Source organism: Chelonoidis abingdonii, chromosome 2 (genome assembly GCF_003597395.2).
Source record: "Chelonoidis abingdonii isolate Lonesome George chromosome 2, CheloAbing_2.0, whole genome shotgun sequence".
NCBI classification, from domain to species: domain Eukaryota; kingdom Metazoa; phylum Chordata; order Testudines; family Testudinidae; genus Chelonoidis; species Chelonoidis abingdonii.
This window is the reverse complement of record NC_133770.1, coordinates 302,603,826-302,618,856: the sequence shown is the minus strand read 5'-3', so window position 1 is coordinate 302,618,856 and position 15,031 is coordinate 302,603,826. Positions and strand designations below refer to the sequence as shown.

Below are 15,031 nucleotides of genomic sequence, written 5' to 3'. Positions count from 1 at the left end.
TTTTGCCACCCCAAAGCAAAAAATTTGGATGCCTCCCCCGCCAGCCCTGACCTCCCCCTTTTTTTTTGCTTTGGGGTGGCAAAAAAACGGTTAGAGCGGCCCTGGCTCCTCCCTCCACCTCCCTGCCGCCCCGCCCCTGGGCATCCCCCTATCCCCCACCAGTGTCCCCCACCCCTCACCTTCCCAGTGTCCCAAGCCCTGGGCTTTTCCCCTCCCCCGCACCTCCTTTCCGCCCCAGCCCTGACACTGGTGCACACACACACACACACACACACACACATTCCCAGCCTGTGTGACACACAGACACATTCCCAGCCCATGGGACACACACACACACACACACACACACTCTCCCAGCCTGTGTGACACACAGACACATTCCCAGCCCATGGGATACACACACACACACACTCCCAGCCCGTAGGACACACACACACACACACACTCCCAGCCTGTGTGACACACACGCACTCCCAGCCCATGGGACACACGCGCGCACACACACACACACACACCTTCCTCTCCTGGACCTGGCTGTGGACGCTCTCCCATTTCTGCTGCAGGATGCGCAGGCTGTGCTCGGTGCTGCAGGCCCGGGGCAGGCTGCAGGAGGCCAGCAGGCGCTGCAGCCGGTCCCTCACGCTGTTATACGCCTGCTGCTTGGACTCCAGCTCTTTGGCCAGCTCCTGCGGAGACACGGCAGCAGGGCAGTGCCGGCCCCAGCTCTCTGGCAGCACGGTGCAGCCAGGGGCTTGGAGCTGGGCCAGGGATGCCGCTCGCGCCGCACGGATGCACGGGACCCTTCTCCTCTTGGCAGGGAGCGAAGGACCCAGGGAAACGCTCCGGGACCGCGGGCCGGCAGCTTGGCAAGGAAAGGCGCAGGCATGTGGGATCAGCCCCAGGGCCACTGCTCTGGCATGGCGCAGGGGGGTGTGGCGGGGGCAGACGTAGCCGGGGGGGGCTGAGGCAGACCTGGCCTGGGCGAGGGTTGCCAACTTTCTACTGGTACAAACCAAACACCCTTACCCCACCCCTCCTCCAAGGCCCCGCCCCCGCTCACGCTCCCCTGCCCCCCCATCACTCACTCTCGCCACCCTCACTCACTCATTTTCACCGGACTGGGACTGAGGGGACCAGAGCATGGGACGGGGATTAGGGCTGGGGCAGGTCAGCAGACAGTCAACGGTGGTGCTGACCAGAGCTGCCAGGATCCCTTTTCAACTGGGTGTTCTGGTCAAAAACTGGACACCTGGTCACCCTACCCGGGGGAGCTGGGGCAGACTTGGCTCAGGGGGAGCTGGGGCAGAGGTGGCTCGGGCGGGGGCTGGGGTACACGTGGCTCGGGGGGAGCTGGGGCAGACATAGCAAAGAGGGGAGTTGGGGCAGACATGGCAAAGGGGGGAGCTGGGGCAGACATGGCAAAGAGGGGAGTTGGGGCAGACATGGCAAAGGGGGGAGCTGGGGCAGACAAGGCAAAGGAGGGAGCTGGGGCAGACATGGCCCAGGGGAGCTGGGGAGACGTGGCAAAGGGGTGGGCTGGGGCAGACGAGGCAAAGGAGGGAGGTGGGGCAGACGTGGCTCGGGGGGAGCTGGGGCAGACGTGTAAAGGGGAGAGCTGGGGAAGACATGGCTTGGTGGGAGACGTGGCAAAGAGGGGAGCTGGGCAGACGTGGCCTGGGGGAGCTGTTACTGGAGTGTCTCTGGGATCTTGGTTCAGGGGCTGGCAGGAAGTGCTCACCAGGTGCGCTGCCAGCTTCTCCTTGGTGGTTTCAGGGTGGTCCCAGACAGGCTTGGAGAAGAAGAGCCGCAGCTCCACGTGCTCCAGCCACTGCAGCAGGTCCATGATCTCTAGCGTGACGTCCTGGACCTGTGGGCAGCCTGGGCACTGAGTGAGCGCGTGCCCCCCGCCGAGCCGGGCCTTGGACGCCAACAGTGCACGGAACTGCATGGGACCCAGACCCACAGCCACCAGCAGAGCACAGGCCAGCCAGCTCCCCCTCAACCCCGAGCCCCAGTGTGCTGCAGGGTCCTGGCACAGGCTGGCTTCCCCCCCGCCCCCAAGCCCCAGTGTGCCATGAGGTCTTGGCACAGGCCAGCTCCACCCCCCCCCAAACCCCAGTGTGCCATGGGGTCCTGGCACAGTCTGTCCCCCCTGCCCCCGAGCCCCCATGTGCCGCGGGGTCCTGGCACAGTCTTCCCTCCCCACCCCTGAGCACCTGTGTGCCGCAGGGGCCTAGCACAGCTCTGTGGCTGGTGAGCCTGGAAACATTCTGTGGCTTCCCAGTGATATGAATACACAGTGTGTTGGCCCTGGCCCTGGGAGCTGCCCACGGCTCGGGGAGGAGGTAGAGAATCAGGGAATAGCGGGGTTGGAAGGGACCTCAGGAGGTCATCTAGTCCAACCCCCTGCTCAAAGCAGGACCAATTTCCAACTAAATCATCCCAGCCAGGGCTTGTCAAGCCTGACCTTAAAAACCTTTTAAGGAAGGAGATTCCACCACCTCCTTAGGGAACCCATTCCAGTGCTTCACCACCCTCCTAGTGAAAGTGTTCCTTAATTCCAACCTAAACTCCCCACTGCAACTTGAGACCATTGCTCTGTTCTGTATCTGCTACCACTTGAGAACAGTCTAGATCCATCCTTTGGAGCACCTTCGGGTAGCTGAAAGCAGCTATCAAATCCCCCGCACTCTTCTCTCTGCAGATAAACAATCCCAGTTCCTCAGCCTCTCCTCAGAAGTCATGTGCTCCAGCCCCCTAATCACTTTTGTTGCCCCCCGTGGACTCTTCCATTTTTCCACATCCTTTCGTAGTGCGGGGTGTAACGTTATGAGTGTAATATAATAACTCATTGAAAGATGACAGGGCCAGAAAGAGTTTAATTACATGACCTGACCCAGGGGGAACCTTAAGACTGGTTAGCAAGATCTGTAAATGAGCAGAGCTTGAAAAATGATACTGGAGTGAAATAGTGTTATTGCTATGTGTCTCCTTGAAGTTGTGGTCACCTGTGTCTGAACTGTTTGATGGATAAATTACCCCTGTGCTAATTGCCAGGATGTTTGGGAGAAGGAGTTAGCCTATTGTTTTCTCAGGCTGAAGGGCTGCTGGAAACGTATAAGAAGCCTGGGACACGATCCTTCTTCACTCGATCTGCTTTGGGTTTCAAGAGGGGGAAACCTTAAGCCAACAAGGATTGAGATCCCCAGTCATTCACTGGAGTCACCCTGAATATGGGCATTGGACTATAACCTATGGACTATTTCTAAAAGGACTTTTGGCTACTACAAGCTCACCTCTACTATGTATCTGAACCTCAAGAATTGAGTTCAAGTCTGTATGTGTATTAATCTTTTAACCAACACACTCTCTCTTTTCTGTTCTAATAAATTTTAGCTTAGTTAATAAGAATTGGCTGTAGCGTGTATTGTGGGTAAGATCTAAGTTATAACTGAACCTGGGTATGTGGCTGATCCTTTGGGATTGGAAGAACCTTTTCTTTTTTATGATGAGATAAGATTTTCAGAAATCATCATCATATGTTTGACAGGTGTGTCTGGACGGAGGCCTGAGGCTGGGCACTTTAAGGGAACTGGGTGGTTTAAAATTCTAAGTAACCAGTGAGGTACTATAGAAGCTCTTTTGTGCTGGTCGGTAAATCTAAGTGTTAGAATAACCACCAGCGTTTGGGATTTGTCTGCCCTGTTTTGTTTGCAGTTCACCCTGATTGAGTGACCTCAGCTGGCTCCCACGGGCAGCACTGTCACATGGGGCCCCAAACTGGACACAGTCTCCAGATGAGGCCTCACCAATGTCAAATAGAAGGGAATGATCACATCCCCCAATGTGCTTATGCTCCTACTTACACAGCCCAAAATGCCGTTAGCCTTCTTGGCAAGGAGGGCGCACTGCTGACTCATATCCAGCTTCTCGTCCACTGTAACCCCTGGGTCCTTTTCTGCAGAACTGCTGCCCAGCCACTCGGTCCCTAGTCTGTAACTGTTGGCAGGACCTGCGGGCATGGCCGCGTGGAGATCCCCCGACATGTCTTGTCTGTGGCTGAGCCGTGGGTCTAGTGAATACCCCGTGTCCAGGCAGTGTCATTTCAGGGGGCGGGGGCTCCACATACCTGGCTGAGGTTGTTCTCCAGCTCCAGCTGGCGGTTCTCCGTCTCACTCCGCACAAAGTCCCAGCGCTGGTTGAGCTGCTGGAGGCTGCACTGCAGCGAGTCCGTGCTGTCCCCAAGGCTGGAGAGCAGCAGCCCCTGGCCGACCTCGTTCACAGACTGGACAGTCCGGGCGTGGGACATGACATCATTTCTCAGCACCTACAGGGAGGCGCAGCCTGGGCGTGGGCCATCCCCCTCACTCCAGCTGTGCCTCTGCCTAGGGCAGGGGCAGCCAGGCGCCTTCTCTGCCTCTAACTTGCCCCCCCAGTCCATACTAGCACTGCCACTGAAACCCACCTCCTGAGCAGCTACCAACGTCTGCCCCGCTGCAATGGGCCCCAGCACTGCAGGCACTGCCCTGTCTCTGGGCCTGTCAATGCTGATCAGCAGGGCCCTGCGAATTCACAGCCATGAGAAACGTGTCATGGACCCTGAAATCTGCTTCCCCTATGAAATCTGGTGTTGTGTGGCTTTTACCCTGTACGATACAGATTTCATGGAGGAGACCAGCATTTCTCAAATGGAGGGTCCTGACCCTTAAGGGAGCTGCAAAGGGGGGATATCACAAGACTATTTCAGGGGGGTTGCGGTATTGCCACCCTTACTGCTGCGCTGCCTTCAGAGCTGGGCTCCCAGCCAGCAGCCGCCGCTCTCCAGCTCCCCAGCTCTAAAGGCAGCGCCCCACAAGCAGCAGCACAGAAGTAAGGATGTCAGCACCATACCATGCCACTCCTACTCTGCGCTGCTGCTGGTGGCGGCTCTGCCTTCGGAGCTGGACTCCCAGCCAGCAGCTGCCGCTCTCTGGCTCCCCAGCTCTGACGGCAGCGCCATCACCAGCAGCAGCACAGAAGTAAGGGTAGCAGTACTGAAACCCTCTCCCCCCATAATAACTCAGAACCCGGAGCAATTAGCTGTGAACTCACGAAGCCTGAGCCGTTCTCTGCTGCTCCTTACCTTGTGCTTGGCCAGCTCGATCTCACAGCTCTGCAGATCCAAGCTCAGCGGGGTCTGGCCCTGCAGCTGTTCTGCCGTGTGGGAAATCCACTGTAGCAGCTCCTCCAGCTGGTTCTGGAATTGCCCCAAACCCAGGAGCGCCGCTTCCAGCTGGTGCTGGGAAAACCAATGGACCCATCAGACGCAGCCTCCCTGGAGCGGTGGCCCCCTGCCCCACAGACTCCTGCAGTCAGCTAGGCCAGCTCCATGACTGAACAAGTAGAACCTGTTTGTGCCAGGCACAGCAGGAGCCTCAAAGGAGAGAAATCACATGACCAGCACCCACAGACCCCAGACCTCACCTCCCTGGGCCTGGCAGCTGGGTGACCAGCACCCATGGACCTCAGCCCCCACCTTCCTTGGCCTGGCAGCTGGGTGCACCCACAGACCCCAGATCCCACCTCCGTGGGTCTGGCAGCTGGATGACCAGCACCCACGGACCCTGGCCTCCACCTCCCTGGGTCTGGCAGCTGGGTGACCAACACCCATGGACCTCGGCCCCCACCTCCCTAGACCTGGCAGCTGGGTGACCAGCATCCACGGACTCCAGCCTGGCAGCTGGGTGACCAGCACCTACGGACCCCAGCTCCCACCTCCCTGGGCCTGGCAGCTGGGTGACCAGCACCCATGGACCTCGGCCCCCACCTCACTGGGCCTGGCAGCTGGATGACCAGCATCCGCAGACCGCAGTCTGGCAGCTGGGTGACCAGCACCTATAGACCCCAGCTCCCACCTCCCTGGGCCTGGCAGCTGGGTGACCAGCACCTACGGACCCCAGCTCCCACCTCCCTGGGCCTGGCAGCTGGGTGACCAGCATCCACGGACTCCAGCCTGGCAGCTGGATGACCAGCACCTACGGACGCCAGCTCCCACCTCCCTGGGCCTGGCAGCTGGGTGACCAGCACCTACAGATCCCAGACTCCCCATCACTGTGGGCCCAGCGGCTGGCGAGTGACGCTCGTGACTCGGGGAGCCTGAAAGCCCTACCTGGCGGCTGACAATCTCCTCCTCCAGGCAATCCCAGCGCTGGCGAAAGTCACTCAGCAAAGCTGGGGGGCCTCTGTCCTCAGCCCCCGCATGGTGCCGCAGGCTCTCCACATCCACCTTGCACTGGTACAGCTCCCTCTTGAACTCCTGGTGGGACGGGACCACGAGCATGGGCCTTGAGGGCACCTCCGGGCATCTCCCAGTACAGCAGCCCCATGGCACCCTGGCTTGGCACCCACCCAGCACTCTCATCGGGGATTCTGCTCTGGGCAGGCGTTCCCCCTCCCCATCTTCTCGAGGATGCGTGGGTCTGGCCAGGCCCAAGCGGCTGCCCCATCAGAGGGACAGGGGTACCAGCCCTGCACCAACCTGGTACCAACCTCCCCAGGCCTACAGGGGACCCAGGGCCCACATTTCCATCTGTACAGGGCACCAGGTGCAGCCTGGATCCTGGGCCCCTCCACGTGGGGAAAGCAATCCCACTGTACAGCACCCGGCTCAGCTCCCCGCACCCTGCCCCACCTGGCTGAGCCGCCACCCCCCCACTGCCAATGTCTACGGTGCCAGGGAGAAGGAGTGCCTCACAGGGCACGAGCTCTGCCCCAGCCAGGTGCACAGTGCTGGGTCTCCTGTGACAGGTGAGGGGCAGTGCAGATGGGTGCCAGCCATGCCAGCAGATCCAGTCCCACCCCAGCAGTGTCTGCGAAGGGCAAAGACCCAGAGCATTTCCCACCTTCAGCTCCGCCAGCTGATGCCTCACCAGCTCCAGGTCCCCCCCAACCAGGAACTCCTCCGCCATGCGCAGTTCGGCCGTGGCCAGCCAGTCACAGAGCCCCTGGGGAGGAAGGCAGGGAAAGGGGGTTAGGGAGGGGAACCCCCTGTGATGGGGGCACAGCCATGCACACACTTGCTGGTCCCTAGGCTGCCCGAGCACGTGCACAGTGCCAGCTGCAATTCCTCCAGCAGGAACATGGGCATGGAGCAGGGACTGACAGCACCTGCATGGCCAAGACGGCAGCTTAGGAGACAGCAGGGCCTGCTCGCTCCAGAAGCTCCAGGGAGCGTGAGCCTGTAGAGCTGCCCGGTGGGGTGATAAGCCAGCCCCAGCCAGCCAGGCTCCCGGCTCTCCTGCTGGCCAGACCCGGCCCCACCAGCTCTCCCCAGCTCTCCTGCCAGGCAGCCCCCGGCCCCGCCAGCTTTTCCCAGCTCCCCTGCCAGCCAGACCCCGGCCCCGCCAGCTCTCCCCAGCTCTCCCACCAGCCGACCCCGGCTCTGCCAGCTCTTCCCAGCTCTCCTGCCAGGCAGCCCCCGGCCCCGCCAGCTGTCCCCGGCTCTCCTTCCAGCCAACCCCCGGCCCTGCCAGCTCTCCCCGGCTCTCCTGCGGGGCAGACCCCGGCCCTGCCAGCTCTCCCTGGCTCTCCTGCCAGCCAGACCCCGGCCCCGCCAGCTCTCCCGCCAGCCAGCCCCTAGCCTTGCCAACTCTCCCCAGCTCTTCTGTGGGGCAGACCCCGGCCCTGTCAGCTCTCCCCAGCTCTCCTGCCAAGCAGATCCCGGCCCTGCCAGCTCTCCCCGGCTCTCCTGCGGGGCAGACCCCAGCCCCACCAGCTCTCCCCAGCTCTCCTGCGAGGCAGCCCCCGGCCCTGCCAGCTCTCTCCGGCTCTCCTGCCAGCCAGCCCCCGGCCCCGCCAGCTCTCCCCAACTCTCCTGTGGGGCAGACCCCAGCCCTGCCACCTCTTCTCGGCTCTCAGACCTCAACTCCGCCAGCTTTCCCTGGCTCTCCTGCCAGCCAGACCCCGGCCCTGCCAGCTCTCCCCGGCTCTCCTGCGAGGCAGCCCCCAGTCCTGCCAGCTCTCCCCGGCTCTCCTGCGGGGCAGACCCCAGCCCTGCCACCTCTTCCTGGCTGTCCTGCCAGCCAGACCCCAGCCATGCCAGCTCTCCTCAGCTCTCAGACCTCAGCCCCGCCAGCTTTCCCTGGCTCTCCTGCCGGCCAGTCCCCGGCCCTGCCAGCTCTCCCTGACTCTCCTGCTGGCCAGCCCCCGGCCTGCAAGCTCTCCCCAGCTCTCCTGTCACAGTTCCTGGCCAATGGGAGCTACGGAGCCAGCACTGGGGGCCGGGGCAGCACACGGAGCCTCCCTGGCTGTCCATGTGCTCTCAGGAGCTGTGCGGAACTAGGGCAGGCAGGGAGCCTCCCTTAGCCCAGGCCCCCACTGTGCCGCCAACCGGACTTTTAACGGCCCAGTCGGAGCCACCAGGGTCGTTCCAGTCGAAAAACAGATGCCTGGCAACCCTACCAGTGGAGCAGTCCCGGGCCCATCCAGCCCTGCTCCTGTGTCCCTGGGGGGCAGCCCCCAGCTCAACCAGCATCTCCCTGCAGCACATCCAGCCAGGCTCCTGTCCCCCGGGGGGGCAGCCCCCGGCCCATCCAGGCAGGCTCTTATCTCGACAGTGGGGGGAAGCCCCCGGCCCAGCCAGTCAGGCTCCTCTCTCGACAGTGGGGAGCAGCCCCCAGCCCATCCAACCAGTCTCGTGTCCCTCAGGGGGGCAGCCCTCGGCCCAGCCAGCCAGGCTCCTCTCTCGACAGTGGGGGGCAGCCCCCGGCCCAGCCAGCCAGGCTCCTCTCTCGACAGTGAGGGGCAGCCCCCAGCCCATCCAACCAGTCTCCTGTCCCTCAGGGGGGCAGCCCTCGGCCCAGCCAGCCAGGCTCCTCTCTCGACAGTGGGGGGCAGCCCCCGGCCCAGCCAGCCAGGCTCCTCTCTCGACAGTGAGGGGCAGCCCCCAGCCCATCCAACCAGTCTCCTGTCCCTCAGGGGGGCAGCCCTCGGCCCAGCCAGCCAGGCTCCTCTCTCGACAGTGGGGGGCAGCCCCCGGCCCAGCCAGCCAGGCTCCTCTCTCGACAGTGAGGGGCAGCCCCCAGCCCATCCAACCAGTCTCCTGTCCCTCAGGGGGGCAGCCCTCGGCCCAGCCAGCCAGGCTCCTCTCTCGACAGTGGGGGGCAGCCCCCGGCCCAGCCAGCCAGGCTCCTCTCTCGACAGTGAGGGGCAGCCCCCAGCCCATCCAACCAGTCTCCTGTCCCTCAGGGGGGCAGCCCTCGGCCCAGCCAGCCAGGCTCCTCTCTCGACAGTGGGGGGCAGCCCCCGGCCCAGCCAGCCAGGCTCCTCTCTCGACAGTGAGGGGCAGCCCCCAGCCCATCCAACCAGTCTCCTGTCCCTCAGGGGGGCAGCCCTCGGCCCAGCCAGCCAGGCTCCTCTCTCGACAGTGGGGGGCAGCCCCCGGCCCAGCCAGCCAGGCTCCTCTCTCGACAGTGAGGGGCAGCCCCCAGCCCATCCAACCAGTCTCCTGTCCCTCAGGGGGGCAGCCCTCGGCCCAGCCAGCCAGGCTCCTCTCTCGACAGTGGGGGGCAGCCCCCGGCCCAGCCAGCCAGGCTCCTCTCTCGACAGTGAGGGGCAGCCCCCAGCCCATCCAACCAGTCTCCTGTCCCTCAGGGGGGCAGCCCTCGGCCCAGCCAGCCAGGCTCCTCTCTCGACAGTGGGGGGCAGCCCCCGGCCCAGCCAGCCAGGCTCCTCTCTCGACAGTGAGGGGCAGCCCCCAGCCCATCCAACCAGTCTCCTGTCCCTCAGGGGGGCAGCCCTCGGCCCAGCCAGCCAGGCTCCTCTCTCGACAGTGGGGGGCAGCCCCCGGCCCAGCCAGCCAGGCTCCTCTCTCGACAGTGAGGGGCAGCCCCCAGCCCATCCAACCAGTCTCCTGTCCCTCAGGGGGGCAGCCCTCGGCCCAGCCAGCCAGGCTCCTCTCTCGACAGTGGGGGGCAGCCCCCGGCCCAGCCAGCCAGGCTCCTCTCTCGACAGTGGGGAGCAGCCCCCAGCCCATCCAACCAGTCTCCTGTCCCTCAGGGGGGCAGCCCTCGGCCCAGCCAGCCAGGCTCCTCTCTCGACAGTGGGGGGCAGCCCCCGGCCCAGCCAGCCAGGCTCCTCTCTCGACAGTGAGGGGCAGCCCCCTGCCCATCCAGCCAGGCTCCTCTCTTGACAGTGGGGGGCAGCCCCCAGCCCAGCCAGCCAGGCTCCTGTCCCTCGACGGGGCAGCCCCCGGCCCATCCAGCCAGGCTCCTCTCTCGACAGTGGGGGGCAGCCCCCAGCCCATCCAGCCAGACTCCTGCCTCTCGGGGGGGGCAGGCCCCGGGCCCATCCAGCCAGGCTCCTGTCTCTCGGGGGGGCACAACTTGGTCAGAGGAAGGGCGAGGCCCAGCAGAAGCAGCTGGGGAGACTCGGCCCCGGGGACGTCCCTCCCAAGGGGGGCTGGTGCCCGAGGGGTCTCTCCCGCATTCTCAGTCACAATCGCCATAGTCCTGCTACTGGCACCAGCCCATGAGCCGCTGGTTCCGCAGGCCGGGACCCCAGTTGCAGGCGGCGCACGTGGGGGGTCCCGAGGGCAGGGTCTGTCCACGCACCTGCATGGCCTTCTGGTAGCGTAGCGAGGCCTGGAGCTGCTCCTGCAGGCGGCCCTGCCGCTCCGTCCACACCTTGCTCAGGCTGTGCCAGGACGAGTAGAGCTACACAGGAGGGAGCGGCACTGACATCAGCCTGTCAGTGCCCCACGGAGCCCCCCAAAGTCCCCCTGACCGCCCCACGGAGCGCCCCGACTGCCTCACAGGAACCCCAGCCCCAGGGACCTGCCAGCTGCTCCACAGAGCCCCCCGACTGCCCCACGGGAACCCCAGCCCCAGGGATCTGCCAACTGCCCCACATGGCCCCCCCGACTGCCCCACAGAGCCCCCTGAGTGCCCCATGGGGTCCCCCTGACTACCTCACGGGAACCCCAGCCCCAGGGACCTGCCGACTGCCCCACGGTGCCCCCGACTACCCCACGGGGTCCCCGGACTGCCCCATGGAGCCCCCGACTGCCCCACGGAGCCCCCTCAACTGCCTCACGGAGCCGCCTGAGTGCCCCATGGGGCTTCCCTGACTATCTCATGGGAACCCCAGCCCCAGGGACCTGCCGACTGCCCTGTGGCACCCCCGACTACCCCACAGGGCTCCTCTGACTGCCCCACGGAGCACTCCGAAGCCCCCCCAACTGCCTCATGGAGCCCCAGCCCCAGACACCTGACAACTGCCACACGGGACCCCCCGACTGCCCCACGGACCCCCCCATCTGCCCCACAGGAACCCCATCCCCAGGGACCAGCCAACTGTCCCACTGGGCCACCCTGACTGCCCCATGGAGCCTCCCAACTACTCCACGGAGCCCCCAGACTTCCCCACAGGGCCCCCCCCCACAAAGCCCCAGCCCCAGGGACCTGTGAACTGCCCCATGGAGCCCCCTGACTGCCCCATGGAAACCCCAACCCCAGGGAACTGCCAACTGTCCCATGGGGCCCCCCCGACTGCCCCACCGGAGCCCCACAACTGCGCTACAGAGCCCCCCCATCCACCCCACAGGAACTCCATCCCCAGGACCTGCCAACTGTCCCATGGAACCCCCTGAATGCCCCATGGAGCCCCTCCATCTTCCCCACAGGAACCCCATCCCCAGGGACCTGCCAACTGTCCCACCAGGCCACCCTGACTGCCTCATGGGAACCCCAGCCCCAGGGACCTGCCAACTGCCCGACGGAGCCCCCCAACTGCCCCAAGGGAACCCCATCCCCAGGGACCTGCCAACTGCCCCATGGAGCTCCCCAGCTGCTGTGACGTTATTGATATAAACTGGGACCATATAGAACATGGGTTGCAACCAAGGTCCTGTAGTGACACCAAATCCTATGTAAAGGGGGTCATATAAGGTGTCTAAGACCAGGTTACGGGTTACTGCGTCAGTCCTTAGCGAGTTAATTGTGTCTAATTTGCATATTAATTCGACGTTTGCCAGTCTCACCTTGGAGATCTGGGTTTGGGAGTTTTTTTGTTGCAAAAACTGCCACCTTCAAGTCTGTCACGAGTGGTTAGAGAGCTTGAAAGTGTTCTCCACGTTTGAACATGTTAGATTCCTCAATTCAGATTTGTGTCCCTTAATGCTTTGTCCTTCCAAGGAGGCAACAACATGAATACAGTTCGCTGGCGTGACCCGAACGCTACTTTGCCCATCGTCCGACTCAAAGAATACTCCAAACACAACCTCTAACCACATCCTAACCCAACAAACCTTCCTACCAAATGCTATAATAAGGATTCTGCACACTCCTCTGAGGTCGAACAACGAGACGACCTTCAACATAGATTGCTATGCACGTGCACGGGGCTGAAAATTTGAAAAAGCAAGCAATCACTTCCCCAAACTAGGCCGTGCTGAACAAATGCCATCAATAGCCAGGAACAACTCTGAATCGTAATCAAACAGGGCTGCAAAGGAGGTGCTGTCGTCCATCTATGAATAGGTCAGAAATATGAACAAGAGCTCTAAGGCACTCTCTAACTCCACATTCTATCAAGCCTATACCCTGTGATCCCACTGAGGAATGTACCAAAGTAACTACACCATCTGCTCGAAAAAACTCCCTGAGAGAGCACAGGACAGATCTGTGCAGACACATGCCTAAACCCGACACAGGTGTATCCTATTGCTACACCAGAATGCCATAAACCTGGAGCCTGGACGGCACTGGTGGTGATACTGGGAGACTGGAGTGTCTAAGGAAATTGCTTGTGTGACTTGTGGTTAGCCAGTGGGGTGAGACCGAAGTCATTTTTGTCTGGCTGGTTTGGTTTGCCTTAGAGGTGGAAAAACCCCAGCCTAGGGCTGTGACTGCCCTGTTTGAGCAATTGGCCCTGATTCGGCACTCTCAGCTGGGTCCCGCCAGAACCACATCGTCACAACTGCTTCACCGAGCCTCCCAACTGCCCCACAGGAACCTCATCCCCAGGGACCTGCCGACTGCCCCATGAAGCCCCCCCAACTGTCCCATAGAGCCCCCCTGACTGTCCCATGGGAACCCCATCCCCAGGGACCTGCCAACTGCCCTATAGAGCCCCCTGAGTGCCCCATGGGACCCCCCTGACTACCTCATGGGAACCCCAGCCCCAGGGACCTGCCGACTGCTCCACATGCCCCCGACTACCCCACGGAGCCCCCTGACTGCCCCATGGGAACCCTAGCCCCAGGAACCTACTGAGGGTCCCACAGAGCCCCCCCAACTGCACCACGGGGACCCCCAACCACCCCATGGGAACCCCAGCCCCAGGGACCTGCCGATTGCCCCATGGAACCCCACTCACCCAGCCCACAGAGCCCCATTCGGCCCCTGGGGAGCCCCACCCATTTGACCCCACAATGGTCTGACACACATGCTCCAAGGGGCCCTCATAGGGGACAGGTTGTGCACCCCACTTCCCACCCTTCGAGGGCCCGGGGCCCTGTCACACCCCCTCACATCGTCCAGGCTCTTGGTAACATCTGGTTTGTCCGGGTCACCGCAGGACGACATCAGCTCCACACCCAGGATGCCCAGTGTGTCCAGGTCGTTCTGCAGCACGTCGATTTCCTCTCGCAGCGCCTGTGGGGCAGGGACAGGGGCTGGATGCCCGGCCTCAGGCACATGGACAGGGGTCCACAGCGGGGCTCTGCCCCACGGAGTGAGCCTGGCGCTCTCAGCCCGTCTGCTGCCCCGAGTGCTGAGAGAGCGCTGCCAACCACGGGGGTCACGGCCGGCCAGGCACTGCACCCCCCGGCCCCCTGCCCTCCTCCCCCATCGCAGCCCCTGTCTGCTGCCCCGAGTGCTGAGAATGCGCTGCCAACCACGGGGGCCACGGCCAGCCAGGCACTGCACCCCCCGGCCCCCTGCCCTCCTCCCCCATCGCAGCCGCTGGGCCGCTCGCCGGTACCTGCATGGTGCAGAGCCGCGCCCGGACGGCTTCAGGGTCGGAGCTGGCTTCCTCCAAGTCCAGCACCATCTGCTGGGTGTCTGTGAGGCTGAGAGCCAGCTCAGTGAGCCCCTGCCAGAACCGCTCGGCCAGCACCAACAGGCCCCTGAGCCACCGCTCCCGCTCCTCGGCCTGCCCGCGAAGGCAGCGCCACTGGCTGCACAGCTGCTCCGTGCGCTCCTGGATCACTGCGAGACAGGAGACAGGCATGAGGGTCTGGAAAGAGGCAGGGTCCCGGAGCAATGCCACCCCTCGTGCCACACCCCAGGCCCAGGGGCATCCTCAACAATTCCTCCCTGCCCAGGGTCCAACAGTGCCACCTGCAACCCCCCAACCTCATCGGCACTGACCTCCCGTCCCCAGGGACCCTGCAGCACTGCCAACTCCTGTGCCACCCAGCCCCAGGGGCATCCGCAACAACTCCCCCATCCCCAGGATCCCACAGCAATGCTGCCCCCCGGTGCCACAGCCCAGCCCCAGGGGCTGTCACGAAGTGAGACTGTTCTTAATGTTTTCTCTGAATACTGTGTGGGTGTCTCAGTTTCCCCTATGTAGTTCTTAAGCATCTAGGTGGGGGGATGTGACGAACTGGGAATGTTCTTGTTTTCTCTGAATATTGTGTTGGTGCCTCAGTGACCCCTCTGCAGTTCTTAAGTATCTGGGTGGTGGAATAAGGGTGTGTGATTGCTGCAGAGCAAAGGGCCAGTGTACATAAGTGCCTGAAAAAAGAACAGGAGGACTTGCGGCACCTTAGAGACTAACACATTTATTTCAGCACGAGCTTTCGTGGGCTACAGCTCACTTCTTCGGATGCACAGAACGGAACACACAGACAGGACATATTTATACATACAGAGAACATGAAAAGGTGGAAGTACGCATACCAACAGGAAGAGTCTAATCAACTGAGATGAGCTATTGTCAGCAGGAGAAAAAAAAACTTTTGAAGTGATAATTAAGATGACCCATAGAAGGTGTGAGGAGAACTTAACATAGGGAAATAGATTCAATTACTGTAATGACCCAGCCATTC

The 15,031-nt window shown here is 62.6% G+C and overlaps 1 protein-coding gene across 1 annotated transcript in view; it reads right to left on the bottom strand.

Annotated features, from left to right (window-relative positions):
• Window positions 1–15,031, bottom strand: part of LOC116822795 (microtubule-actin cross-linking factor 1, isoforms 6/7-like) — a 143,143-nt gene that overhangs the window by 69,688 nt on the left and 58,424 nt on the right. Inside the window, 9 exon segments of the mRNA XM_075063409.1 lie at window positions 516–686; window positions 1,739–1,867; window positions 4,130–4,327; window positions 5,123–5,278; window positions 6,149–6,295; window positions 6,882–6,983; window positions 10,590–10,691; window positions 13,509–13,631; window positions 13,960–14,186. Coding sequence (XP_074919510.1) covers window positions 516–686; window positions 1,739–1,867; window positions 4,130–4,327; window positions 5,123–5,278; window positions 6,149–6,295; window positions 6,882–6,983; window positions 10,590–10,691; window positions 13,509–13,631; window positions 13,960–14,186 — 1,355 coding nt within the window.